The sequence below is a fragment of the Nicotiana tabacum genome, chromosome 22 (assembly GCF_000715075.1).
Source record: "Nicotiana tabacum cultivar K326 chromosome 22, ASM71507v2, whole genome shotgun sequence".
Taxonomy (NCBI): Eukaryota; Viridiplantae; Streptophyta; class Magnoliopsida; order Solanales; family Solanaceae; genus Nicotiana; species Nicotiana tabacum.
Genome location: NC_134101.1, coordinates 230,478,881 through 230,506,106, shown reverse-complemented (window position 1 = coordinate 230,506,106; position 27,226 = coordinate 230,478,881). Strand labels below are relative to the sequence as shown.

Below are 27,226 nucleotides of genomic sequence, written 5' to 3'. Positions count from 1 at the left end.
TTGAAAAAAAGCACTTCTCAAAATAAGCTGATTTTTGCAACTTGGCCAAACGAGCTATAAATCAAACCAAATCCCTTATTAGAATATGAACTCTTATTGTTCCCTTTTGGCAAATTCGTACTTCATATAATATAAATTTTCCAAAATCTTGGGAAAAGTCCATTAAGAACCCCTTTCTGCTTGTTCTGATTCACTTTATCTCTCTCTCTTCTGAATTTCTGTGTTGACTTCTCTCCTTTATCAATGTACATCTTACGGTTGCATGTACCTCTCTTTACTTCTCTTTTCAAGTATATATATATAAATCCTTCTCCTTTTTTTTCACAAAAATCATCACCAACATTTTAATTCCTTCAACCTCGGAAAAACTCCACTTTATTTCCATCAAAACTCTCATGACTTAGTATATATCGTAAAGCCGTCGATTTTATCACCAGAATACCTATGAGATAGTGGTCGACCTATCGAATGCCTTCTTTCTTACTTTTTTGAGAAGCCCTTTACGATATTCTTTTCCTTCTCCCCTCAAAAAACTCGGCTCATTACTTGAAAAGATATGCAATATTATCTTTTAGATTTTTCTTGAAATCTATTGATTCAGCTAATCCAGATTCGTGTTGAGTAAGTTCACTAAGGAAGTAAATTGTACTATACCAAGAAGTTCTTCATTCCTAAAGGTTCGAACCTGAAACCTCTTGACGGTGAACTGAAAAAGATGGCAGAAGTTGAAGTTCCTGATTATTTTCTTTGTCCAATCTCAATGCAAATGATGAGGGATCCAGTCACAACATCAAGTGGAATAACCTATGATAGAGAAAATATAGAGAAATGGCTAATCAAGTTCAAGAACACAACATGTCCAGTCACCAAACAAGAGTTGTTGACCATTGATCTCACCCCTAACCACACTCTCCGCCGTCTGATCCAATCTTGGTGCATCATGAATTCTTCCCATGGTGTTGAACCAATTCCAACTCCAAAGCCTCAAGTAACAAAAATCCATGTTTTAAAACTCCTTAAAGAAGCTAAGAAATCCCAAGAAATGCAACTTTCTTGCTTGAGGAAACTTAGATCCATTGCCTATTCAAGTGAGAGTAACAAGAAGTGTTTAGAATCAGTTGGGGTTATAGATTTCTTAGCTTCAATTATAAAGAAGAATGATATGGCTTTTGTTGAAGATTCAAAGCATGTGTCATCTGACATTGTTTCGCAAAAAATTCTGCATACGCCACTGGAGTTCAGTAAGGCAAGTGATGAAGCATTGGATATTCTCTTCCATCTTAATCCCTCTAATGAAGATTTAAGAAAGTTCATCTCTCAAGATGAATTTTTCTTGGATTCTTTATTGCATTTCTTGAAATGTGGGAATTACCAATCTCAAGCCTATGCAATAACCCTATTAAAATCAGCTTTCAATGTAGCTGATCCAGGGTTTTTAATTGGTGTAAAACAAGAATATTTTAAAGAAATATTATTTGTTTTAAAAACCAAAAAATCACAACAAGCTACCAAGGCTGCACTTAAATTACTAGTGGAACTTTGTCCATGGGGGAGAAATAGAATCAAAGCTATTGAAGTTGGAGCAGTTTCAACCCTAATTGAGCTACTTCTTGACACAAATGAAAGAAGATCATGTGAATTGATCCTAGCAATTTTACACCAACTTTGTAGCTGCGCTGAGGGCCGAGCTGAGTTATCGAGCCATGGGGCTGGAGTCGCCATTGTTTCTAAGAAAATTCTTAGGGTTTCTCAAATGGCAAGTGAGAGAGCAGTGAGGATTCTTTCTTCTATTTCGAAATTTTCGGCGAATTCTAGGGTTCTTCAAGAGATGTTGCAAGTGGGAGTTGTGTCAAAATTGTGTTTGGTGCTTCAAGTTGATAGTTGTTCAAAGACCAAGGATAGAGTTAAAGAAATTCTAAGGTTACATTCTAGGGTTTGGAGAGATTCTTCTTGTATTCCTCCTTATTTGCTCTCTTCTTATCCTTCATAAAAGAAAATTGATTTTGTTTCGGCCTTTTCATGTTTGGATGGATCAATTGAACTTATATATAGATTGTGGATTTTTTTTTTGTTTTCTCAATGTAATATAGCTAGTTATGAGAAGTTATTACTTTATCTTTTAGATCTCCGACTGCCTAACGATCTATAATGCTTGTCACTATTCCCATTGGGGCTAAGAAGTAAGCCCCGCAACCCAAAACATCGAAGAACAAATAAAATATGCTGCAAAATACTAGCTAACATTGGTATTTCTGCGTATGAGAACATAGTAATAGAGAATGTAATAATCAAAATAGAATTCGTTTTGGCTAAAGTTCTACTTATATTATGAACAGTACATGTATAGAAATTAAAATCTTTCTTTGTTATGTAGATAATTGACAGAGATTTCAAGTTTGACCATAGATGATAGAGTTAATTTGCCTCAAAAACAACAAACATATGAACGAAAAAAATGTTTTAATCATGATCTGTTGAGCTTCTTGAGATGTGATCTTTGTTTTCTGTCTACTATTTTACTCTTGCTCCCTCCGTCCTAAAAGAAGTAATTACCCTCGCTTTTCAAGAGTTAATTTAATTAATTTTCAAAGCTAAATTAAATTAGATTAATTTTATAGTTTAAAATTAAACTTTAAATATTTTAAAATTATACGAAAAGTACAATAAATTATTTATTTTTAGGTCAATATAATAGAAAAATATATTTTAAAATATTGTTCATAATTCACATAATTTAAAATCTCAAAAAAGCAAAAAGAAACATATAATTTGGAACAAGAAAGTATGTCATTTAACAAGTGCACATGCAGAGGAAATTGGTCCACCTAAAGATGCTGAAAGTTCAAAATTTTCCTAAGGTTGTTATAATTGATACTGTCCCAGTTTGTGTGATGATGTTTGGCTTTTGAAAGTAAAACGAGTTATTCTTTGACCATAATTTTTTATATGTCTTTTAAATTATTAATTATTATGACATAATACTGTTTACGTAGTGTCTAAATATGTAAATCTTATTTCATAAAATTTATAAAATTTTATGTTTAAATATACGATTAAAATTATGAAATTTTACTCTCAAAAATAAAAAAATATCACAAAAATTGTGACAGACGAAGTATAACATGGATCCGAGGCTAGTAAATTGTTTGGAAGGTCAAAGTCATACATAGATTTAGATAAGTCCCATCCTTGTTTTCTAGTTGATTATTTAATCTTTTTCTTTTTTTAAAATATTTGTCTGGATATGAAGTGGTTTGATCTGTCCAATGAATAAAAAACACAAACTGAAAAATAATTGTTAATGAAAATTTTCCATTAGAAAAGCTGAAGTTTTGAACAATGAAATAGACGTATCTATCTAGACCATAAATAAAGAAAAAGAAAAAAAATCTTAATTTCTCCCACGTACTCAAAAGTACATAGCTATAGATCTTGCCTTGCATTTTATGTAATGAATTCTTAATTTATGAGTTTTTACGGCGACTTCAAATCAAAATATAACAATAATAGACTTTACAATAAAATAATTTTTTTTGGTAAGTACAATAAAATAATTATTGATTTAATAAATTTATTATTTCATATATAAGATCCGAATAAAAGTACTGAATTATAAGCATGAACTTTTTTTAAGGCTTAATAGGAACTTATATAATATTACACGTTAGCTCCGCCTATGCACCTTCCAATGTCATAATTAGGTAAAAATAGTGTGGGCTAGCCAGTTTTCGGATCGGTAATTGAAAAAATAGTCAGTTTTTGCAAGTCATCGAAAATAGCTACTATTTTGCTGAAACACAGAAAATTCCAATATATTATGTTAGAACTCTAGCAAACGGAAGGTTCCGGCATAATATGTTGGATTATGAAGCTTCTATGTATAAACTTCCAGCATATTATGTTAGAACTCCAGCACATTATGAAATTCTAACACATTATGCTGGAATCTCATATGTAAAAAATTCGAAGCTCCACCATATTATACTGGAATTTTTCCGAATTTATAAGGGTTTTTTTCGTTCAAATTTTATCTCTACATAAAAAAGTTGCTAAATTTTAATTATTTTTGTAATTGTGACTATTTTTCAATTATAAGTTAAAAATCTGGCTTTTTCTGATTATTCCTCCATAATTAGATCTAGTCACGTTCCTTCCTATGATTGTTGGGCTGCGAGCCTTAGCATTACATTGTTGGCAAATGGTGGAAATGACACTAAGTAGAATTAGTTAATGCATTATGAATTTTAGTTTTTTAATTTAATTTTTTGGGACATAAATGTCTTGGGTTCAAATTTATATGATAATATATATATCGACTAATTTCTAAATAGCAGTCTTACGAATGAATATTTGAGTACTTCCCCCTGGCAAATTTTGGGTCTACTCTAACGATTTTTGTGTGGAGAAAGCACTAGTACTTTTATTGAAAAATAGTCATGCTCGTCTGTGTTGTAGCATACGAAAAAATATTTTATATATATATATATATATATAAAAGTAATAAGCGATAAGTATGGCATCCAATTCTTCGCTCCACAATTGCTAATCTGGTTATGCAAATATTTTTTAAATAATTATGTGAAAGCATAATGGAAAATCACACAGTATAGTATAGTGGGGTCTGGGGAGGGTAGTGTGTACACACACGTTACCTAAGGGAGAGACTGTTTCCAAATAGACCCCGGCATCCTTCCTCCAAGAACTTCCCACCTTGCTCTTGGGGAGACTCGAACTCACAACCTCTCGGTTGGAAGTGGGGGTTCTACAATTACGTGAAAGTAGAACGGAAAACCATATAGTATAGTCGTTCTCAAAAATAATAGCCGATAAAATATATAGATTTATTTGTATATTAATATATAATATACATGTTTCTTGTATATTTGACTAGCGAATGTAATTATTTTTAGTTGATCGACTGAATATGTAATTTATCTTACCCGTTTGGTCAGTTTTTGAAGGTGCAAGCGCACATATAATCATTCTCATGGATGTTATTTAGAGATTAGCCACTACTTATTTTGTCCTGAAATTTTATACTAAAAATTTTAACTTCAGAATAATTCAGGACATTTTTATGTCCTGAAAATTTAAACCGAAAAATTGAAATTCATGACGTACTGATTAATTTCTAAATAGTAGTCCTTTAAAGTGGCTATATAGTGCCATTTCCACGTTTTTGAATGGAATTCATCCTCGAAACACAAGCAGACACCTTTGGTCCATGTGTTCTTATTTATTTAAATTGTATTTGCTTCCTTTTTCTTTTTTAAGAAATCAAATGGGTGTTGATTAATATTGGTGAAATTATTTGGTTGAAGCTCATCAATCAAAGCACACTTCCTTCCAGAACCTTTCCACCCTTTCTTCATTTTTTTTTATATATATCACCTAGTCTTCCATTTATTCACAATTCCTTATTTTTCCTTCTTTTTCCTTCAAATACTATTCTTTTTTTTTTCTTTTTTTCTTTTTAATTACCTTTCACTTTTTAAACAATTTTCACATCACAACTTTTCCACCCTCACCCCCAAACTTAGGCTTTTATTCTATGTTTATATTTTCAAAGTACTTAGGGAGGTAGGGTGCCAAAGGATAAGTCAATAAAGAACGAGGGTTAAAGCTTGTAACATGGTTGCCAAAGAAAAAAGGTTAAAGGCTCAAAATGGGTTGACTAGGGAAAATATGCAAGGGTAGAAAATTTAAGGCACAATAGCGGTCCAAGGAAGGCCAAATATCATTTTTCAAACCAAGTTAGTCTAGGATTTCGCCTTTAAGCACATTCCGAGCAAGTTCTAGACTACAAATAATGCAAAAGAACTCACAATAAATCTCACCACACATGGAACATGAAGACTCAAGTGGAATACAAATCCAAAATCCAATTGAAACCAATTACTCAAAGAAGTTACATATAGCATAAGAAGCTATTTAGTGAATCAAAGAGCCAAATATTGAGAGCTTTTGTGCGCAGAGTCCTCGATTCTTTTGGATCCTTTGGTAAACTCCTGTTTTCAAGTATTGTATCTATTTATTTCTCTAATCCCAAGTAAGGCTTGCAGAGTTTACTTCGATGTGGCTTCCTTCTGTCATCGATTTTCTCAATTACATGACTACCTTCGAATCGGGTTCGTCATCTTCGACCACTGAGCCTAGATTTGCCCGAGCGTCGGCCTCACTGTTCTGGTCTCGAGGCACGTGCTGCATATTCCATTCTTTGAAACGATGTAATGTCGTTCGTAGCTTGTCGAGGTATCTTTGCATTCGTTCTTCTCTGACCTCGAACGCTCCATTACTTGGTTCCCCACAAGGAGGGAATCAGACTTGGCCTCGATCACTTCTGCCACCAAGCTTCTTGCGAGTTAGAGACCTGCAATCATGGCCTTATATTCGGCCTCATTGTTAGTCAATTTCAAAGTTCTGATCGATTGTCTAACTATGTTGTCCGAGGGTGGTTTAAGCACTATGCCAAGCTCGGACCCTTTCACATTTGATACGCCGTTTGTGAACAAGGTCCAGATTCCCGAAGAGGCCTTCCAGCCGGCCAGTATTTCTTTATTAACTTCGGGAATCAGAGCTGGTGTAAAATCGACAACAAAATCAGCCAATTTCTAAGATTTAATGGCAATTCGGGGCTGATATTCGATATCATACCCACTAATCTCTATGGCCTATTTGGCCAATCGTCCCGAGAGTTCGGGCTTATGCATTACATTTTGTAATGGGAAGGTTGTTACAACATATATAAGATGACACTGAAAATATGGTTTTAATTTCCTAGAGGCACTCAGCAATGCGAGGGCCAATTTTTCTAGGTGGGGATATCTGGTTTCGGCCTCACATAGGGTTATGCCAACATAATAAATAGGAAATTGCGTATTTCGTTCTTTTCGGACCAAAACACCGCTTACCGCTACCTCTGATACCGCTAAGTAAAGATAGAGTCATGGTGGGCTCGATAAGTAATGTTTTAGATCCTCCAAGGCCTGCTGACATTCCGGTGTCCAGACAAAGCTATTCTTCTTTTTTAGCAGTGAGAAGAATTGGTGACTTTTATCTGCGGACCTCGAGATGAACCGTCCTAATGCGGCAATACGCGCAGTTAACCTGCCTTCACGCTATCGATAACGGCAATGTCCTCAATAGCCTTGATTTTGTCAGGATTGATCTCGATTCCTCGATTCGAGACCATGAACCCGAGGAACTTACCAGATCCGACCCCGAAAGCATATTTTTCTGTATTCAGCTTCATGTTGTAATTTTTCGATATATCGAAGGCTTCCTGCAAATATTTTAAATGGTCCTCTACTTGCAGGGACTTTACTAACATGTCATCAAAATAAACTTTCATTGTTTTCCCAATTTTTTCCTCAAACATTCTATTTACTAAACGTTGGTAAGTGGCACCAGCGTTTTTTTTCCTCCAAATCATTTCCTTTGATGGCACAAGGGTAAGAGGTCACATGCTCGTTGGGGTCGGTTGTCCCATTATACTTGGGTATTTCGGGCATTCAAAACTTTTTGGGAATTGGTTTCGGGGCCGCACTTGGAGGGAAGGGTTTCTACACGAACTTTTTGGCATCTAATTCCTTCAATATCGGGGGTGCCCCCGGAATTTGGTCCACCCTGGAATTGTAGATCTCGACTTTCTTGTCGTTAGCCTCGATTTTCTTTTCCCCCGTATCGACCTGCTTCTTTAGTTCTTCGAGCATTCTCATGACTTCGGGATTGGTGCCCGACTCTTGTTCATTTGATCTTATCATGGCCGGTTCTGTCCCGTTGGTAGTTTCTTTAGGTGGGCCGGGCTTGTTCCTGCTCGGGACCTGACTTTTACTTTGTAGTTGAGCAATTGCTACATGTTGATCTTGAAGCATTTCGAAAATCATGCGTCGGTTGATCCCGTCTCCTTCAGCATTCTAGGCGCTTCGAGCCGCAGATCGAGTTCCTCCACGAATGTTGTTTTCGGGATCAGTGTTTAAGTTGACGTCGACGGCCACATGAGAGTTTACATCATTTGGATCTACCGCCCTGATTCCGAGGGCCTCATCAAGTGGCCCCGCGTTACTAGGTGCTACGTTGTTGTTTTCACTTTGGTGGCCGGACTCATTATCGATGTTTTGAAATGCTAGTCGGGGATTAGCCATCTTAGATATGAAATCAAAGATACTCCCAAGAACAAGCGTAAAGCAGTGTGTTATGCAGATTTGTATCAAATGATTACTGTTATCCTTAGCCTCACGGTGGACGCCAAATTATTTACCCTTGAAATTGGATAACAATTAAATTTATACGTAGTTCTAAGGATACGTAACACTATTCGATACAAATACAAAGTAAGAAGCTGATAAAGGAAATAATCAATGTAAATATAGACTAAACATTCAAAAATAGAGCCGATGAAAGTATTTTACATTATTTTATGAAAGTATGGGCCTTGATGACTGTTGGAAGCTATTCCCTTTAGTGCCATGATCTGCGATGTAATCATTGATTAGCGGAGAATATTATGGACCTTTGTCGGCTGAGTTGGTGATGCTTTCTCGAGGTTCCGAAGGGCTGGCTCGACGTGCCCTCTATAGTGTTCGAGGGCAAGTTTGATGACCTCGACCGACGTTGTTGGTCCTCTGTCCTGAAATTTGGTATAGCCGATCGGGACGGTCCATTCCCCCGCTTTCGATATTCATGTTAGTTCAGAAATCCGGTTGACCTTAGAGACCGAGTTCGATCTGATGCCAAGCTCGATCATGTATCAGGCTCGACCGAGTCCCGATCCTGGTAGGCGCTTCGATTCTCGAATTTCGGCGCTTTGCCCTCATTATTACGAGGCTAACCTTCGATGCAATTTTTGATCTCGATCAAAGGGTAAAAATTGGACAGGCCCGATTTTACACGTGTACGAACAATATTCAAATCAAACAAACTACAATATTCTAATTTGAAATATAATATTCAAACCAAACATACCATAATATTCTAATTTGGAATACAATATCCAAATCAAACATACAACAATATTCTAATTTTGAATATAGCATTTAAATTAAACGTACCATAATATTCTATTTGAAATACAATATTCAAACTAAATATACCAAATCACAATAGTTTAATGAAGAATATATACTTCAAACCAACATACCAAAATATTCTAATAAAGAATACAATTTTTATGCCAAATACGCCACAATATTCTACTTCAAAGTACATATTCAAACCAAATATTACATATTCAAATCAAACATACTACAATATTCTAATTTGGAATAGAGTATTCAAACCAAATATACCTTTATTTTAATTTGTTGTGTTTGTAATATTAAAATGCTATATATAATAGTATATAATATTTTAATTTGAAATACAATATTCAAACTGAACATACCAAATTACAAAAGTTTAATAATAAGAATAAATAATTCCAACCAATATACCAAAACATTCTAATAAAGAATATAATACTTAAACCAAACACACTATGGTATTTTAATTTGAAATATAGAAATCAAACCAAATATACCAGAATATTCTAATTTGGAATATAGTATTCTAAAAATATAACTTTATTTTTATTTATTGTGTATATTTTTTTACTTGTAATATTAATATGCTATATATAATAGTACACAATGAAGAGTTTACTGAATAATTGTTTATTGTATAGAAGAAAATAAGGATAAGTGCTCCCATAATAATAGCCTTTGTTCTTTATTCTTGTTGACGGAAACCATGGAGGAGAATAAATAATTTTGTACTTTTTTTTAATTTCTTTATCGATGCAATAATTACTTGTTTCAACAACGAAACAAGTAAAAAAAAAAGTTTTTAACCAAATAAAAAAACTTAAATCCATTATTTTTAGCCAAATAAAATTTTTTTTTAACCAAAATAATGCAGTACTAACTGCACCTTTACTTTTATTCATCTTTAGATGCTATGACTATTTTTTTCCATTGTATATTTCTTATTTATCATGCCAAATCTATAAAAATTAAGCTAGAACTCATTATTTTTAGCGGAATCAAACTTTTCTTAGCCAAAATTATGGAGTTTCAACTGTGTATTTCTTGCTATTTAGATATAATATTTTTCTTTTTCTGAGGTCAAATCTAAAGTAAAAAAAGTTGCTAGAGTAATGTTACTCTAGCCAATTATTTTTTTTAATCCAAATAATGGAGTTTCATCTTTATATTTTTGTATTTCTTCTTCAGATGCAATCATAATTTGTTTAAAACTAACGTTTTTTTTGGAGTGCCAAATCAATAAAAAGAATTGGCTGAAACTCTATTACTTTTAGCTAAATGAAAAGAACTTCAACCTAAATAATGGCGAAGCTTTTTCACAAATTCAGCCTGAAAAAATTGATTAAAAACAAATACTGTAGGTATTAAATTTAAAAATTAATGAAATAAAGGTTTATTTTAAGAAAAAATGTCCCGTGAACAAAAAATTTACTTGGCATCCGTAGCACACACAAATTAGGACAAAGTGCAAACAGAATTTCTCTTCAGCAATTGCAATCAGATGACGAGAATTTCTTTGCTTCTTTACTATTCCAATGGTATTATTCCCTTTGCAATGAGATATTATTCTTCATCTCATAGAAATATTGAGAATGTCAAGTGTTTAGATGATGCTCTGAGCCTCTTTCGTCGGATGATCAGAACGCAGCCTCTTCCTTCTGTTCTTAGCTTCTCTAAATTATTAAAGACTATGGTAAATATGAAGCATTACTCTTCTGTTCTTTCCCTTTTTCGAGAAATGCTGAAATTAGGCATCCCAATTAATGATTTCATCTTGAGTATCGCTATCAACAATTATTGCCTAATGCATCGTTCTGACTGCGGATTTTCAGTGTTAGCCATTTACTTGAAGAAGGGCATTCTATTTAATGTTGTCACGTTTAGCACCTTACTAAGGGGACTCTTTGCTGAAAATAAGATCAAAGACGCAGTTAACTTGTTCAAAAAGTTGGTGAGAGAGGATATTTGTGAGCCTGACGAATTCATGTATTCCACAGTCATGAATCGGCTTAGCAAAAGTGGCCATACTCAAAAAACTTTTGATTTGCTTAGGGTAATGGAACAAGGAAGCACTAAGCCCAATGCATGCATCTATAGCATTGTTATAGATGCCTTATGCAAAGATAGAATGGTAGATGCTGCAATTAGCCTTTTCGAAGAGATGAAAGAAAAAGGCATTCCTCCGGACGTTGTCACTTATAATTCATTGATTGATGGTCTTAGTAAGTTTGGCAAGTGGGAAAAGGTTAGGAATTTGTTCTTAGAAATGGTAAATCTGAATATTTATCCAGATGTCTGCACCTTCAACATAGTTATAGATGGATTATGCAAAGAAGGGAAAGTTGAAGATGCTGAGGAGGTAATGAGACACATGATTGAAAAAGGCGTAGAGCCTAATGTAATCACCTACAATGTGATAATTGATGGATATTGCTTGCGCGGTCAAATGGATAGAGCAAGGAGACTTTTCGATTCCATGATTGATAAGAGCATTAAGCCTGACATTATTAGCTATAATATATTAATAAATGGATACTGTAAGAAAAAGAAATTGGATGAGGCCATGCATTTGTTTCATGAAATTTCTCGAAACGGATTGAAATTTAGCATTGTTACCTACAATACTATCTTCCGAGGTCTTTTTGAAGTTGGAAGAACTGACTTTGCCGATAAATTCTTTGCTGAGATGCTATCTACGGGGCTCAAGCCTGATTTATGCACTAATCGGATTTTGCTCTGTGGTTATTTCCAGAATGAACTTGTTGAGAAAGCTATGTTGCTATTGTTGAAGTTTGGCAAAATGCCAAAGTCCCACATTGGTTGGGAGTTAAGTTTGGGGGGGATTTTTCCCCTATAAAAGAAGGCCTAATGTTTAGGATTGAAACACACCTCTCATTTGCCTTCTCATCTGTTTAAGGCATTTGTATCTTCTCTCTTTAGTATTATTTCACTTGTATTTTTGGAGTGGAATAAAATATTGGTTGTGTCCGAGGAGTAGGCAAAATTAGCCGAACCTCGTAAATTCTGGTGTTTCCTTTATTGTTGTTTTATTGTCTTATTTATTATTTGGTGGCTGTCATAATTTTTGGTATAGTAGTTGTGACTTATTCACACTATATACATTTGGCTTCCGCAACAATTGGTATCAGAGCCAAGGTACTGTCTAAGTATGCTCTGTGGTTGCAGCATAGTCTGATCTTCCACATCAGAAAAGATTTATCTTGGTAACTGAGTCAAGGTTCTGTCTGAGTATGCTCTGTGGTTGCAGCTTAGTCTGATCTTCCACACCAGAAAGGAAATAATCTTGATTTGTGTCGTCAGCTATTAAATAATATTTGTGTCAAAGATGGGAGACAATAAACAAGAAGAATCTACATCAAGTGTCAACAATACGTCATCATTGGCATCTTCGCTTATGACAAGAATTGTGTCAAATGCGAAATTTGCGGTCGAAATATTTGACGGGTCCGGACATTTTGGGATGTGGCAAGGCGAGGTTCTAGATGTCCTTTTTCAACAAGGGCTAGATCTGGCCATTGAAGAAAAGAAACCAGATGTTATTGGAGAAGAAGATTGGAGAATTATCAACCGTGTTGCTTGCGGTACCATTCGATCCTACCTTGCTAGAGAGCAGAAATATCCATACACAAAGGAAACTTCTGCAAGTAAATTATGGAAAGCACTGGAGGATAAATTTTTGAAGAAAAACAGTCAAAATAAATTGTACATGAAGAAGAGACTGTTTCACTTCACCTATGTTCCTGGTACCACGATGAATGAACATATCACCAGTTTCAATAAGTTGGTTACAGATTTGCAAAATATGGATACAACTTATGATGATGGTGACTTGGCCTTGATGTTGTTGGCGTCACTTCCTGATGAGTACGAGCACCTTGAAACTACTCTACTCCATGGAAATGACGAAGTTTCTCTCAGAGAAGTTTGTTCGGCTTTGTACAGCTATGAACAAAGAAAGCGAGAAAAACAGAAGGGCGGAGAAGGAGAAGCACTATTTGTGAGGGGTCGTCCTCAAAATCAAACGAGGACAAAGAAGGGAAGATCCAAGTCAAGATCCAGACCCAGCAAAGATGAATGTGCCTTTTGTCGAGAAAAAGGGCACTGGAAGAAAGACTGTCCGAAGTTGAAGAATAAGGCCAAACATAACAATGGAAAGGCCATTATGGATTCAAATGTAGCTGATTGTGATGATTCAGACTTCTCATTAGTTACAACAGAGTCATCAACATCATCAGACATATGGTTGATGGACTCGGCTTGTAGCTATCATATGTGTCCCAACAGGGACTGGTTCATGGAATTTCAAGAAGGAGAATATGGAGTCATCCACACAGCGGATAACAGCCCTCTTACCTCATATGGAATTGGTTCAATACGATTAAGGAACCATGATGGAATGATCAGAACATTGATAGATGTTCGATATGTACCGGATTTGAAGAAGAATCTCATCTCTGTGGAAGCCCTAGAATCAAAAGGGTTCAAAATCATTGCAGAAAATGGAGTGATGAGAGTATGCTCCGGTGCACTAGTGGTAATGAAGGCTAATCGGAAGAATAATAATATGTACCGCTATCGTGGCAGTACAGTTATTGGGACAGCGACAGTAACATCCAGTGACGACAAAGAGGCAGAAGCAACCAAGCTATGGCACATGCGCTTGGGACATGCTGGAGGAAAATCCTTGAAAACTCTATCAGATCAAGGATTGTTAAAAGGAGTAAAGGCTTGCAACTTGGAGTTTTGTGAGCATTGTGTCAAAGGGAAACAGACAAGGGTTAAATTTGGTACAGCGATCCATAATACTAAAGGCATTTTGGATTATGTACACTCTGATGTTTGGGGTCCTTCCAAAACACCTTCATTGGGTGGGAAACACTATTTTGTAACCTTTGTTGATGATTTTTCTCGAAGAGTGTGGGTGTATACAATGAAAAACAAAGATGAAGTGCTGGGAATTTTTCTCAAATGGAAGACGATGGTGGAGAATCAAACAGGCAGGAGGATCAAGTGTATTCGCACAGACAATGGAGGTGAATACAAAAATGATCATTTCAATAAGGTCTGTGAAAATGATGGCATCGTCCGACACTTCACTGTTAGACATACACCACAACAGAATGGAGTGGCAGAACGTATGAACCGGACCTTGCTGGAGAAGGTACGGTGTATGTTGTCCAATGCTGGCTTGGGCAAAGAATTTTGGGCTGAGGCAATTACATATGCATGTCACCTCATTAATCGTCTACCATCTGCTGCTATTGATGGCAAAACACCATTTGAAAAATGGTACGGAAAACCTGCTGTAGATTATAACTCTTTGCACGTGTTTGGCTCAACTGCATATTATCATGTGACGGAGTCAAAATTGGATCCAAGGGCAAAGAAGGCTATTTTTATGGGAATTACTTCTGGAGTCAAAGGATATCGCTTATGGTGCCCTATGACAAAGAAAGTAATATTCAGCAGAGATGTTACCTTTGATGAATTTGCTATGGTAAATAAGGTAACAGAAGATACCAAACAAAATGAAGGTGCTTCTAAGCAGGTGGAGTTTGAGGGAAAATTTATTTTTCCTACACAAGAAGCAGAGGAGGAAACAAATGAAGATTACCCTCTGGAAGGAGAGCCAGTAGAGGAGATTCCAACTCAGGAATCTCAACAACAACTTGAATCAATAGCAACCAGCAGGCCAAAAAGAACAATAACGAAACCTGTTCGTCTCATAGAGACGGTTGCTTGTGCAACCTCAATTGTAGCTGATGATGTTCCTACTACTTATAAAGATGCTGTCCAAAGTTCAGAAGAAGATAAGTGGAGGATTGCCATGAATGATGAAATACAGTCCCTTCATCAGAATCATACATGGAGATTGGCCAATCTCCCGAAGGGAAAGAAAGCAATTGGGTGCAAATGGGTATTTGCAAAGAAGGAAGGATTTCCTAACCAAGTAGATGTTCGCTACAAAGCAAGATTGGTGGCCAAAGGATATGCTCAAAAGGAGGGAATTGATTACAATGAAGTGTTTTCTCCAGTTGTAAAACATTCCTCCATTAGAATTATGTTGGTTTTGGTAGCACAATTGGATTTGGAACTAGTTCAGATGGATGTAAAAACTGCGTTTTTATATGAAAACTTGGAGGAGGAAATCTACATGACTCAGCCAGAAGGATTCAAAGTTGCTGGAAAAGAAAATATGGTGTGCAAACTTGAAAAATCGTTGTACGGATTGAAACAATCTTCTAGACAATGGTACAAGCGATTTGACGAGTTTATGTTGCGACAAGGGTACAAGAGAAGCAAATACGATCATTGTGTGTATTTGCACAAGCTTAAAGATGGTTCCTTTGTATATCTTCTCCTATATGTTGATGATATGTTGATAGCTTCCAAGAATTCGGAAGAAATTGATAAGTTGAAGATTCAACTGAAGAAGGAGTTCGAGATGAAGGATTTGGGTGAGGCAAAGAAAATTCTTGGCATGGAGATAATTAGAGATAGACGTTCAAAGAAACTCTGTTTATCTCAAAAGGAATATTTGAAGAGAGTACTTCAACGTTTTGGCATAGATGACAAGACTAAGCCAGTTAGTACTCCACTTGCTTCCCATTTTAAGCTAAGTACTACTATGTCGCCAATGGATAAAGCTGAACGAGAGTATATGTCAAAGGTACCATACGCAAATGCTGTTGGTAGCTTGATGTATGCAATGGTTTGCACAAGGCCTGACATTTCACAAGCTGTTGGAGTTATTAGCAGATATATGCACAATCCAGGGAAGGAGCATTGGCAAGCTGTGAAGTGGATTCTACGGTATATTCATAATACTGTAGATGTCGGGTTAGTTTTTGAGCAGGAAGACAATCAGTTTGTAGTTGGATATTGTGACTCAGATTTTGCGGGTGATATGGACAAACGAAGATCAACTACTGGTTATGTGTTTACTTTTGCAAAGGCACCAGTTAGTTGGAAGTCTACTTTGCAGTCAACAGTTGCTTTGTCTACAACAGAGGTAGAGTACATGGCTATTACAGATGCTGTGAAAGAGGCAATTTGGCTTCAAGGATTGCTAAAGGAGCTTGGTGTTGAACAAAAAGGTATCACAATTTTTTGTGATAGTCAAAGTGCTATTCAATTAGCGAAGAACCAAGTTTATCATGCAAGGACGAAGCACATTGATGTTCGGTATCATTTCGTACGAGAAATCATAGAAGAAGGTGGAGTCACGGTGAAGAAAATTCATACTACAGAGAATCCTGCTGATATGCTGACAAAGGTGGTGACTGCGGTCAAGTTTCAACATTGTTTGGATTTGATCAACATTGTTGAACACTGAAGATTGAAGATGAAGACACAACCAAAATTTGTTATTGAGAGAGAATTGAAAATGTGGAATTTTGCCAAGGTGGAGATTTGTTGAAGTTTGGCAAAATGCCAAAGTCCCACATTGGTTGGGAGTTAAGTTTGGGGGGATTTTTCCCCTATAAAAGAAGGCCTAATGTTTAGGATTGAAACACACCTCTCATTTGCCTTCTCATCTGATTAAGGCATTTGTATCTTCTCTCTTTAGTATTATTTCACTTGTATTTTTGGAGTGGAATAAAATATTGGTTGTGTCCGAGGAGTAGGCAAAATTAGCCGAACCTCGTAAATTCTGGTGTTTCCTTTATTGTTGTTTTATTGTCTTATTTATTATTTGGTGGCTGTCATAATTTTTGGTATAGTAATTGTGACTTATTCACACTATATACATTTGGCTTCCGCAACAGCTATTTCATGAGTGGGAAGCAAAGAGAGAAGATATTGATATTGAACTGTACGGTATTGTAATTGACGGATTATGTAGAAATGGTAAGGTCGACGAAGCTCGTGGTATTTTTGAGAAGCTTCCTTTAATTGGATTGTCTCCCAATGTGATAACTTACAATATGATAATAAATGGGTTTTGTCTAGAAGGGTTTTTAGATGAAGCTAAAGATATGCTTAAAAAAATGGAAGATAATGGTTGTTCTCCAGATAATGCCACGTACAATATTATTGTTCAAGGATTTCTCAAGTTTCGCAGAACTAGTGAAATGACAACTCTTTTGAAGGAAATGACTGGAAGGGGCTTCTCATTTGATGCAGCTACAGCAAAGTTACTTATACACCTTATCGCCGAGGATCCTTCTTTGTTTAACATGATACCACAGTTTCACTCACTCAACAACAACAAATCCAGTGAATTCCCACAAGTGGGGATGATACCATAGTTTCAATCGGGAAGTAATAAGTGAATATTTATTTCACTTGGTTTATTCAGCTATATTTACCATTATGATGTAATTTCCTTTTACCTCTGCAAAGGAAATCTCATCTAATGGAAATGCAGAAGGTGAAAGAATGGCAGTTAGAACATCCAAGTAAGCTTATTGAGGAGGTACATCGGTTCTAATGTTTGATTGTTATGCCACTCTACTTTATCTTGGATATCATATTTTATTTCACTCTTAATATGAGAAATGATGTGAGTTTTCTTTTCTATACACATCAAAAGTCTAAGATTTGTTTTTTCAGTGGTGTTTAGTAGTCGTCAGGTGTTATCATTTTCTATCATTTTGAGAATCAATAACAGCTTCCTGTCAGATGAGAAGCTTATTTCTCCATGACGGAGTGAAGCATGGCTGGTATATTCTTCTCCAGGAAACAATACTCTTCTCCGACTTTAGAGCTAAGAAAACTTCGACTAGAATATAATGTGGCTTTAGAGATTATAAAACTTTCGACTAGAATACAATGCGACTTTAGAGATAAGAAAATTTCGACTAGAATACAAGTCTAACGAGTTCACTATATACTAGTGCAGTTATTCCTTTTACAGAGGAAACCAGCAAAGTAGTCAAACTCCAGGAGAAGCTTTTACAGCGGAAGAATGGGTTTAATGTTATGGATGCCGGTGTTAAGCCTCGAATTATGGATGTCAGCCGCACAAAACAAATGACTGTGTTCTGGTTTTCACTGCACAAAGCATGAGCAAGCGCCCAATGAAGGATGCTTACAGGCCGTGTTACCATTTTAAACTGAGATGACAAACCGAGGTTTGTATTCTTAAGCTTCAACGCTTTTCTTTCCCCCATTTGGCATCACACACATCTATGTTGACTGATGTTTTATTGCTTTTCAGATTTTAGACTTGTTATCAAATTGTTTTGGCTATTAACGATGAGATTGAAGATCTTGAGAAGGCTGCATTAATGTCAAGAGAGGGTTTGCTGTTTAGAAAGTCCTGGGAAGCTTTCTACTTGAACTCGGATTTACATTCATTCAGGATACATTGTAAGTCTAGGAATAGCATTTCAGTGCTCTTTACTAGTCTTCAGGTATTATGCTGCCGAGGTTGCTTATATGGCTTTAACAAAATGTTCGTATTCTCTTCCGCCTTCTTTACACAAGCCAAATCGATGTTAAGGAGACTTTGTTCAAGCTAATAAATGTTTGTCTTGAGATTAACAAACAATGACATTTTAATGCTGTTGGAAGACTTCGAAAATTTCACTTTTGTACAGTAAATTGACATCTTTTCCCATTTCGGGCAAATCCTTCCTTACCAATGATCCTTCAACTGTTTTCCCGGAATTGGAAGGTGAACTTATCAAAATTGAACCTTGCATGGATTCACTCTGTCCATTTCTGGCTGTCAAGAACAATTCAGAGGTATGCTCGTATTTTCACCATGTACCCGTTCCAACTAATGTGATTGGCTTATTATTACTGGTTCTGATGCAACTAAGTATTCATACCTTTGAAAGATGAAGAAGAGATGGCTCACTCTAAATATACATCTCCACAGTCCAAGGTGCTGAAAAGGTTGATGCATCTTGAATGTAAATGAGAAGCCACCTTCTGCGGTGGAATCATTGTGCCATTTGCCTAGAGAAACTATATCATCAGTTGCAATGACACCATCTGATTCATCTATCACCCCGAATGCAAATTCTACCATGACGAAGACTGCAGAGGCATGCTATTTACGTTTAGTGTCCTCTTGAACACAGAGGCTGGCAAGGATGATTATAGCTACCATCTATTTAAAGTATTTGTATAATTTATTTTCTGAAACATTAAAGTGTTTTGGAAGTTAAGTTGTATTAATATGAACTTAATAGGGTAAGTTCTTGTCATATTTTAGTTGACTAACTGGAACTGCTCGAGTTCTTCTTGTCATATCTTAACTGCTGCTTGATGGTTAGAGACCTCAGATGCAGATACTGTGCTTCATGATCCCATTTCCCTTTTACAATCACCTTTTCTGCTTTATCTGTCGAGTTAAATGAGCGCTTAGGACTTGGATTTGGCCATTTGCTCTCCCCTTCAGAAAGCATACATGAGATACAAACCATTTCACCTCATTAGCACTTATGATTTATTCAAACAAATTGATTGATTACAGTTTAGAAATTGAATAGTTATTTTATTCAGTCATAGCTGGGGGGAAATGCACATATCCCAACCAATTTTGGGCTACATAAAAACTAGATCCATTTCTTCAGCTTCGTTCGCAGACTTCATCATGTTGGCGACATAGACCCCACTACCAAGAATCAACAGAGCAACAAGAGTCATTTTCATCATTTTCCTTGGCTTCTTCGGGTTTGCAGCCAAACAGCTAGCGTTTCCGGTTGTTTCATCATCCGTCGAATCATCAGACGATTCATCACTTTCAGATTCACTGTAAGAACTACTTGAACTACTTTTATCTGCTAGTGATTTTTCTCCAATATTTCTACCCTCTGTTTGCTCACTGGTTTTAGGACTAGTGTTGTTTTGTTCTTCTTTTGCTGGCTCTTTCGCAGGGTTGTTTTGTTCTTCTTTTGCTGGCTCTTTCGCAGGGTTATTAATATCAGCATTATCCTGCCTAGTAAGTTCATCTCTTAAAGAGGTCTTCTGTCTTTTAGCAGGCGTATTCTCAGCTTCTGAGGCTGGCAATTCCTTATCCTTTTTCAGTGTTGAAGTTATCAGTTTCGGCTGTTTAACATGAAGAATGCCATTTTCAAACTTTGCACTGATTTTACTTTTGTCACAATTTTCTGCAACAGGAAAGTCCTTCTGAAACCTCTGCCGTTTGTTCTGCCTAATCGGCCTTTCTCCGCTGATCTTCAGAATTCCCGTTTTGGTCAGTTGAACTCTCACCTGTTCCTTCTTGAAACCTGATGATGTCAATCTTCACCAATGTGTTATCATATATGAAACATATGTTCCAGAGATAGAATTTCAATCTTTAAGTTTAGCTATGAAAATTATTAAGAAAATAACAGCAGTCGCGCCTGATGTGAATACATGACTTCTCAGATATCTTAGTTGACATAAGGCATGAAATAAGTTACTGTGAGATGCGACATCTTCATCCGGTTATGAACTTTTTCATTTTCTGGAGAATTGTTAACATTATTCTGACCATAGCGGAAAAAATCTCATATAGCAGTATAGCAAATTTCTCATATAACATTGTAAGGTTAATATCACCAGTGGTGAATCCAACATATACTAGTTGTGCGTGCACTAGATGGAGTCATCTGTATATATGTTCTGTAGAAATTTTAAAGAATTTTTTATTTAAAGTATCAATATATTGAGAGGTTCACCCACTGCTTTTAAATACTGGATCAGTCTATAACAGTGTATTGCATTCACCGTTTTGGCGGGAGAGCGGTGAATCCAGAGTTTAAGTTAGTTTGTTTTACTCTTTATATATGTGCCAACTTGTTTCTCACACGGGCGAGCACTTTACATATATTTAGTGCGAGTTAGATACAATACAGTCAAACCTCTCTATAACATAACAACATCGCTATATAACAACCATTCACTATAAAAGCCAAGTTTCTTTGGAACCAATTTTCATGCTATGTTATAATATATGTTCTGTATAACAGCACTTCGCTATAACAATCCAAAAAATCTGGAATAGATGAGGCTGTTATAGAGAGGTTTGACTGTATAATCTACTGGACCCACAACAATATATCCGGTGTGTTCCCACGTGTGAATTCCGGGAGGTGGAGTGTACGCAGACCTCACCCCTACCTTATGTGAGGTAGAGAGGCTATTCCCGATAACCCAATAAATCTACTGAATCCACATCTAGTATAAATCCGTCAGTGGTGGGAGGAATGAGTAAAGAATAGCACCTGGAATATTAAGGTGAAGAGTGTCAGAGAGTTCTTCTTGAACCAGTTTTGATGTTGGCACAAAATCTTCATATATTTGAGTTGGTGTAGCAGCTGAAGCTCCCTTTGAATTCATTTCCTGTATTTCTTTCCTTTCCTTTCTGCTAATATGTAATATTTCCTTTTACCCTTTTTTCTTCTTGTTGATGGATAGGATGAAGTTTGTAGTGTATATATACACATAGAAAATTCCTCAACGAGAACTTTCTTGAATTGCTTTCTTTGTTTTCTTTCAGATTACATATTCCTTTACTAATTTCCATTCCTGTTTTTGTAAACCTTTTCTTTACGCTACATAGTTTTTTTGTACAATAAATAAACAGGAGAAAAACTCCCACAATAGGAAACCGGTTATTGTACTAAAAGATGTATGATTCAAAAATAATTTATTCCCGTCAGCATAATGCTAGAAAGAATTATATTAGGAAGGGCTGGACCCTTTATTTGAGCCGTTCCTAAAATGCGGGTACACATGAAAAATGGGGTTGATGGTGTTAGCTAAAAAAGGAGGAGAGAGGAGAGCCTTAGGGTACGCTCACTTCTGCATTTTTGTTTAGGTTCTCGAGATTCTCAATTGCTCTTTTTAATGGGGAGGAATAGTATGTGAATGGCTGTTCTCGAGGGAATCATTCCTCTCTAAATATGAAGTTCAAAATTTGAGATTCCTATTGAACAATTTTTCCCGTAGAAGTTTCTTTTGGTAACTTTGTGGTATTCCTCCTGCATGCTCAAAAGTATCTTTTGGCACGATAGAAGTTGGTACATTATTGGAGAAATGTATATCTTTAGCCCCATCCAAATATAATAGCCGACAGAATGTTTATTTTTTTGTATATATGTATATTATGTCCAAAAATTATACCTATTTTATATATTTTTTTGACTAGCGAATATAGTTAGTGTCAGTTGATCGACCAATTTTGTATTTTTTCCTATATTCTTCAATATGGGGTTCTTCATTTCTCCACCTTCCCCTAAATTGTATACTCTTTCTTTGCATAAAAGTCCTACTTTATTCATTTTTCTTTACCATAATGTGCTTTATTGTGGAAATCAAAATTAGCACGTGCCTGTCACAAGCCTTACTGGCTAACCGCGGAACAATTCTCATATTATATAACCTAACTCTGTTATTTAGGAATTAGTCAATGTGTCATGAATTTTAGTTTTTCAATTTAATTTTTTCGGGTCACAAATATCTTGAAATTATGATTTTCATTTTAAAATTTTAGGATAAAATAAATAGCACCCCTAGGATTAGTTGTTTATGTACTTCCCCGACCTATCTCCTATTATACGAGTTGCTTTCGAGTGCTTCAACGACTATCTGTGTAAATATTAATCCCCATATTACCATTAGAGAAATCAAAACAAAATGGGGCTGAAAAAGAACGCACACTAATAAATATATCTTGTAGTTATTAGAGGTAACATATTAAACTTGAAAAATTCATTATATCTTACATAACTGACCATTGAAAATACATTCATAGAAGGAGACTGACATACATAACTCCAAACACGACATTATTTATTTCACTCGGTGGCTAGAACTAGCCAATCTTGCCAAATATTCATCACACATACGAGTGCGCACATATATATAGAGATCTTTTATTTCTTGAGAAGGTGGACATCTATATCTTTGGTCAAATCAAGGACTACACCCATGAAAGCGAGGGGCTCAGGGGTGTCTTCAGTTTTCTTCTCGTACACTAATGTCCATGTAGTCCACTGATCTTCACTGGATGTGATAACAGTGAAGTAATTATACAACTCTAACAAATCTCCTTCAATCACTTTCCAAGTGATTGATTTCTTCTCATGATCGAAGGCTTCAATCACTTCCTTAACAATCTTTTCTTTTCCATCTATAATCATTAAAATTAAAAAATACAAGAGATGTTACTCCTAGTTCAATAGTCCAATTCCTCATAAAAGATATAAACATTCATGAAAAAAATTATGGATTTGATTATAATGTGTTTGATATGACTGAAGCAATTTTTCATGAAAAAAAATTTGTTCTGCAAAATATTTTCTAATATTTGATTGGTGAGTGAAAAATATATTATGGAAAGCATACATTAAAGACTGGTAATAATAATAATAATATTAAAATTTATAGATCGTTTAATTTGATAAAATTTTTGAGTGCTAAAAACTAATAAGACGTCTAAGGGTTAATTGGAGCAAGTAGAAGAAAGTTAAAAATTAAGATAGTTGTAATATTTCTCCCTAGAGGAAATAATTTCCGCCTAAAGAAGCTATTTTTTATATGCAAAATGTCCTACTCAGAATATATTTATGGTAACCAAACATCATCAAAATCAAATACACCTAAATATAAAAAATTGATGCATATAAAGAGAGCGGGGAAATGTATGTTACCCTCGTTGTATTTCCAGCTAACGATCGAACCAACCTTTATGATTTCACCTTCATGAATCTCAAAATAATTGATCTTACTAGGGCTTATATTGGGTATATGATGAGTATTAATATGAAAAATATCCTGAACAGAGTGTCCTCCACTCTTCACCTCTAATGAAGCAATCAACTTGCCCTTCACACCCATATTTTCTTCTCCCCGGAATAGCAATAAGTTGTGAAAAGAAAGTGGTGAGAAATGTTCAGAACTTATATTCTTTATATAGATTTCAGTTAGTTGTGAAATTTCAAATCCTGAACCTCCTTTGAATTTCAATGGCGTGTCCAGGTTGAATTGATAGTATAATTTTTCGGCGAAAGGGTCCATGCATCCCCTAGCCCCTAGTTAAGGTGGCTATTTTGTTATCAAACGAAGAGCCGAAGTTGATCCTTATTGATAGCGAGATGAAGAAAGCAAGGATTTTAATTATTTTTACTTTCTTGGCTAATTTAAAAGCAAGGTTTTAATTATTTGACTTTCTTGACCAATTTCGAGTGTCATATCTATTTGTTTAATTAAATTTCCTTTCCCTAATACATCTATTAGGCCATATGCCTATTGTGTGTGAGAGAGGATTGTAAATGAATAATATTTCAGCCACAAAATAATGTCCTTTAAGGATTTGCAAAATATAATTAGAAATGGCTCTTTGTTAACTTTTCATCGGTTTTTTCAAGTTTCTTTTTTGCACTTTAAATTCTCTATAAGTTGATAAGTTGGGCATAGGACAACCAAAACAAAATATGAATGTCACGTCTCAAATTCACATGATCTGCACCTAGTATCTATTCACACCGAACAAACCAACTCATATAATTCATCCTGATCATATGTGCAATACACGATGCTTGGCCACCTATTAGGGTTTTAGTCTAATGAGATTGTAGTTTCCCCGCACTAGGTATATATGGTCAACTTAACATCAGCACGAGTCTTAATTTCGTCTTTTAAAATATTATTTGTAATTATGTTAAACCCTAATGTCTTACTGAACAAGTAGCTAGATCCAAACTTAACATTTTTGTACAAGAAAGTCAAATAATTAAATATTTGCATTTAAATTTTGCCAAGAAAGTCAAATAATCAAAATCCCTGTTTTCTTCATCTCTCTATCAATAAGGACCCTCTTCCGCTCTTCGTTTAAAATGCCGACTTAAAAATTGTTTTTTGTTATGAATAGAATTCTATTTAGAGTGAATGTCTATCTTGTAGAGAGTTTTACTTTGTGGCTAAGTCATTTTTCTCCTATAAATAGAGGGGTCTTACCCCATTGTAAATCATCCCAAAATTCAATAAGAATTTCCTCTCTTTCTTTCTCTGCAATATTGTTCTTCTACTTTTATTGTTTTATCACACGTTATCAGCACGAGACTCTACCGTCTCAAGAAGATTAAGGTACAACTTTTCTCCTCTTTTAATTATGACTGATATTATGAAAAGAAAGTTCGTTGCCTTGAAATTTCGGGCAAGAACTATATGACATGGGTGTTGGATGCTGAAATCCATTTAGATGCAATGGGTCTTGGAGACGCCATTAAAGACAAAACTAAAGCATCCACCCAAGACTGTGCTATGACCTTGATTTTCTTGCACCATCACCTTGATAAAGGGTTGAAAATAGAATATCTCACAGTCAAAGATCCACTTGTTTTGTGGAATGACTTAAAGGAAAGATATGCAACTTAAAGTTGGCCACTCTTCCACAAGCACGATATGATTGGGCTCATCTGAGGCTCCAAGACTTTAAGTCTGTTTCTGAATATAATTCTGCGATGTTTAGAATTACTTTTAAATTGAAACTCTGTGGAGATACTATCACTGATTATGATATGCTTGAAAAAACGTTCACAACGTTTCATGCCTCCAATATGGTCTTGCAACAGCAATACGGAGAGAAAGATTTCAAAAAGTACTCTGAGTTGATTTCTCTTCTCCTTGTGGCTGAGCAAAACAATGACTTGCTCATGAGAAATCACAAAAATTGACTCACTGGGTCTACACCATTGCCTGAAGTGGATGAGCTGTATTCCCATTATGCTAAGCGTGGAAAAGGCCATGGCCCTATTCGTGGTCGTGGTCATGGTCGTGGCCGTGGACAAGGAAGAAATTTTCCTAGTGTTGATCACCCCCAAAAAAAATAACCACTAAAAGTGGAAAGGGAAAGATGAGAAACCAAAGGCAAATGGTTCAAAAATCGAATGTTATCGTTGCGGTGGAAAAGGCCATTGGGCAAATATTTGTCGTGTACCAAGACATTTGGTTGAGCTTTATCAAGCATTTCTAAAGAACAAAGGCCCTGAAGCTAATTTTGTCTCTGACAATAATTTTGACATCACCCACTTGGATGTGGCAAACTTATTTGAGCGCCCTAATGGGAAAATAGACCACTTGATCGGTGATGGATCCGTAGTTAAAGATGATCGAGTAGTTTAATTTTTATTTTTCCTATTCGTAGTAGCTAGTAAATAAATATCATGTAATCATAATTTTTTTTACATGAGTAGTAGTCATTAGTATTATTTATTTTATAAAATAGTGTTAGTTCATTTTGATTAAATATAATTTAGTTCATTTTGATTAAATATAATTTTATGGGATAGTATCAGTTCGCTTTAAAATAATGTTTCGGCTTGCTTAGTCTTCTCAAAACAAAGTATCAAAATTGATCAGTTTGCTTAATATCCGTTTTAAAACAATGTGTGTTAAATCACGTTACATGTAAAACTTACATTATTCATACTTCATTACATAATCTGTTATGATCCCTTGTTACTTTATCCTTACATGTTCATACTTCCGAGAACATACACTTATGGTTTGCGAATGTTTATATTTTATACATTTATTATAACAACAAAATGATACTTCAAGTTACTAGTTTTGTACCAACAAATAAAGAAAAAAACGTGTTGTTATTCGTACTAATGTTTATCGTATATTTTTTTTTGTATGTCAAACAATGAGAAGCAAATATGGATATCTCACAAAACAAACTTTGATCAAAGTTCAACTGTAAAAATATTTGTTTAATTGATTCATGTACGACACATACAATATTCAAAGAGAAAAAATATTTCTCTCATTTAAATATGTGTAAGGCAGATGTTACTACAATTTCTGGTAGTAGTAAATTAATTGAAGGCTCTGGAAGAGCTTCTATAATTCTGCCTAAGGGAACAATACTTATCATAGAGAATGCAATGTTCTCCTCCAAGTCCAAGAGGAACTTGTTGAGTTTTAAAGATATCCATCGAAATGAATATCATATTGAGACAATAGATGAGAATAATCTTGAATATCTCATCATTATCAAGAATGTCTCCGGCCAAAAGAGGGTTATTGAGAAGTTCCCATCTTTATCTTGTGGCCTATATTGGACAAGAATTAGTGCAATTGAGGCACATTCTACCGTAAACCAAAAGGTTACTGATTCCAATACTTTTGTACTTTGGCATGATCGATTGGGACACCCTGGATCAATTATGATAAGACGAATTATAGAAAACTCAAATGAGCATCCATTAAAGAATTTAAAGATTCTTTTAAAT

At 35.3% G+C, this 27,226-nt stretch overlaps 4 protein-coding genes across 4 annotated transcripts; 2 read left to right on the top strand and 2 right to left on the bottom strand.

Moving 5' to 3' along the window:
* The first annotated feature begins 363 nt into the window (after positions 1–363).
* LOC107821833 (E3 ubiquitin-protein ligase PUB23-like) lies at positions 364–2,019 on the top strand. The gene has a single exon (XM_016648292.2). It carries the CDS (start codon positions 716–718, stop codon positions 1,988–1,990), a length of 1,275 nt encoding a protein of 424 aa, XP_016503778.1. The 5' UTR covers positions 364–715; the 3' UTR covers positions 1,991–2,019.
* An 8,502-nt stretch (positions 2,020–10,521) lies between these two features.
* On the top strand, positions 10,522–19,226 carry LOC107821834 (uncharacterized). Its single transcript, XM_075243447.1, has 4 exons — positions 10,522–11,804; positions 12,170–12,176; positions 16,823–18,734; positions 18,830–19,226. Exons 1-3 carry the CDS (start codon positions 10,522–10,524, stop codon positions 17,291–17,293), a joined length of 1,761 nt encoding a protein of 586 aa, XP_075099548.1. The 3' UTR covers positions 17,294–18,734; positions 18,830–19,226.
* Positions 19,227–19,268: 42 nt separating this feature from the next.
* Positions 19,269–21,499, bottom strand: LOC107821830 (uncharacterized). Its single transcript, XM_075244431.1, has 2 exons — positions 21,209–21,499; positions 19,269–20,227 (listed from the first exon to the last, which is right to left on the bottom strand). The coding sequence occupies exons 1-2, from the start codon at positions 21,321–21,323 to the stop codon at positions 19,542–19,544; spliced, it is 801 nt and encodes a 266-aa protein (XP_075100532.1). The 5' UTR covers positions 21,324–21,499; the 3' UTR covers positions 19,269–19,541.
* Positions 21,500–22,861: 1,362 nt separating this feature from the next.
* Positions 22,862–23,826, bottom strand: LOC107771343 (kirola-like). Its single transcript, XM_016590698.2, has 2 exons — positions 23,639–23,826; positions 22,862–23,118 (listed from the first exon to the last, which is right to left on the bottom strand). Exons 1-2 carry the CDS (start codon positions 23,823–23,825, stop codon positions 22,862–22,864), a joined length of 444 nt encoding a protein of 147 aa, XP_016446184.1. The 5' UTR covers position 23,826.
* Between the last annotated feature and the right edge of the window lie 3,400 nt (positions 23,827–27,226).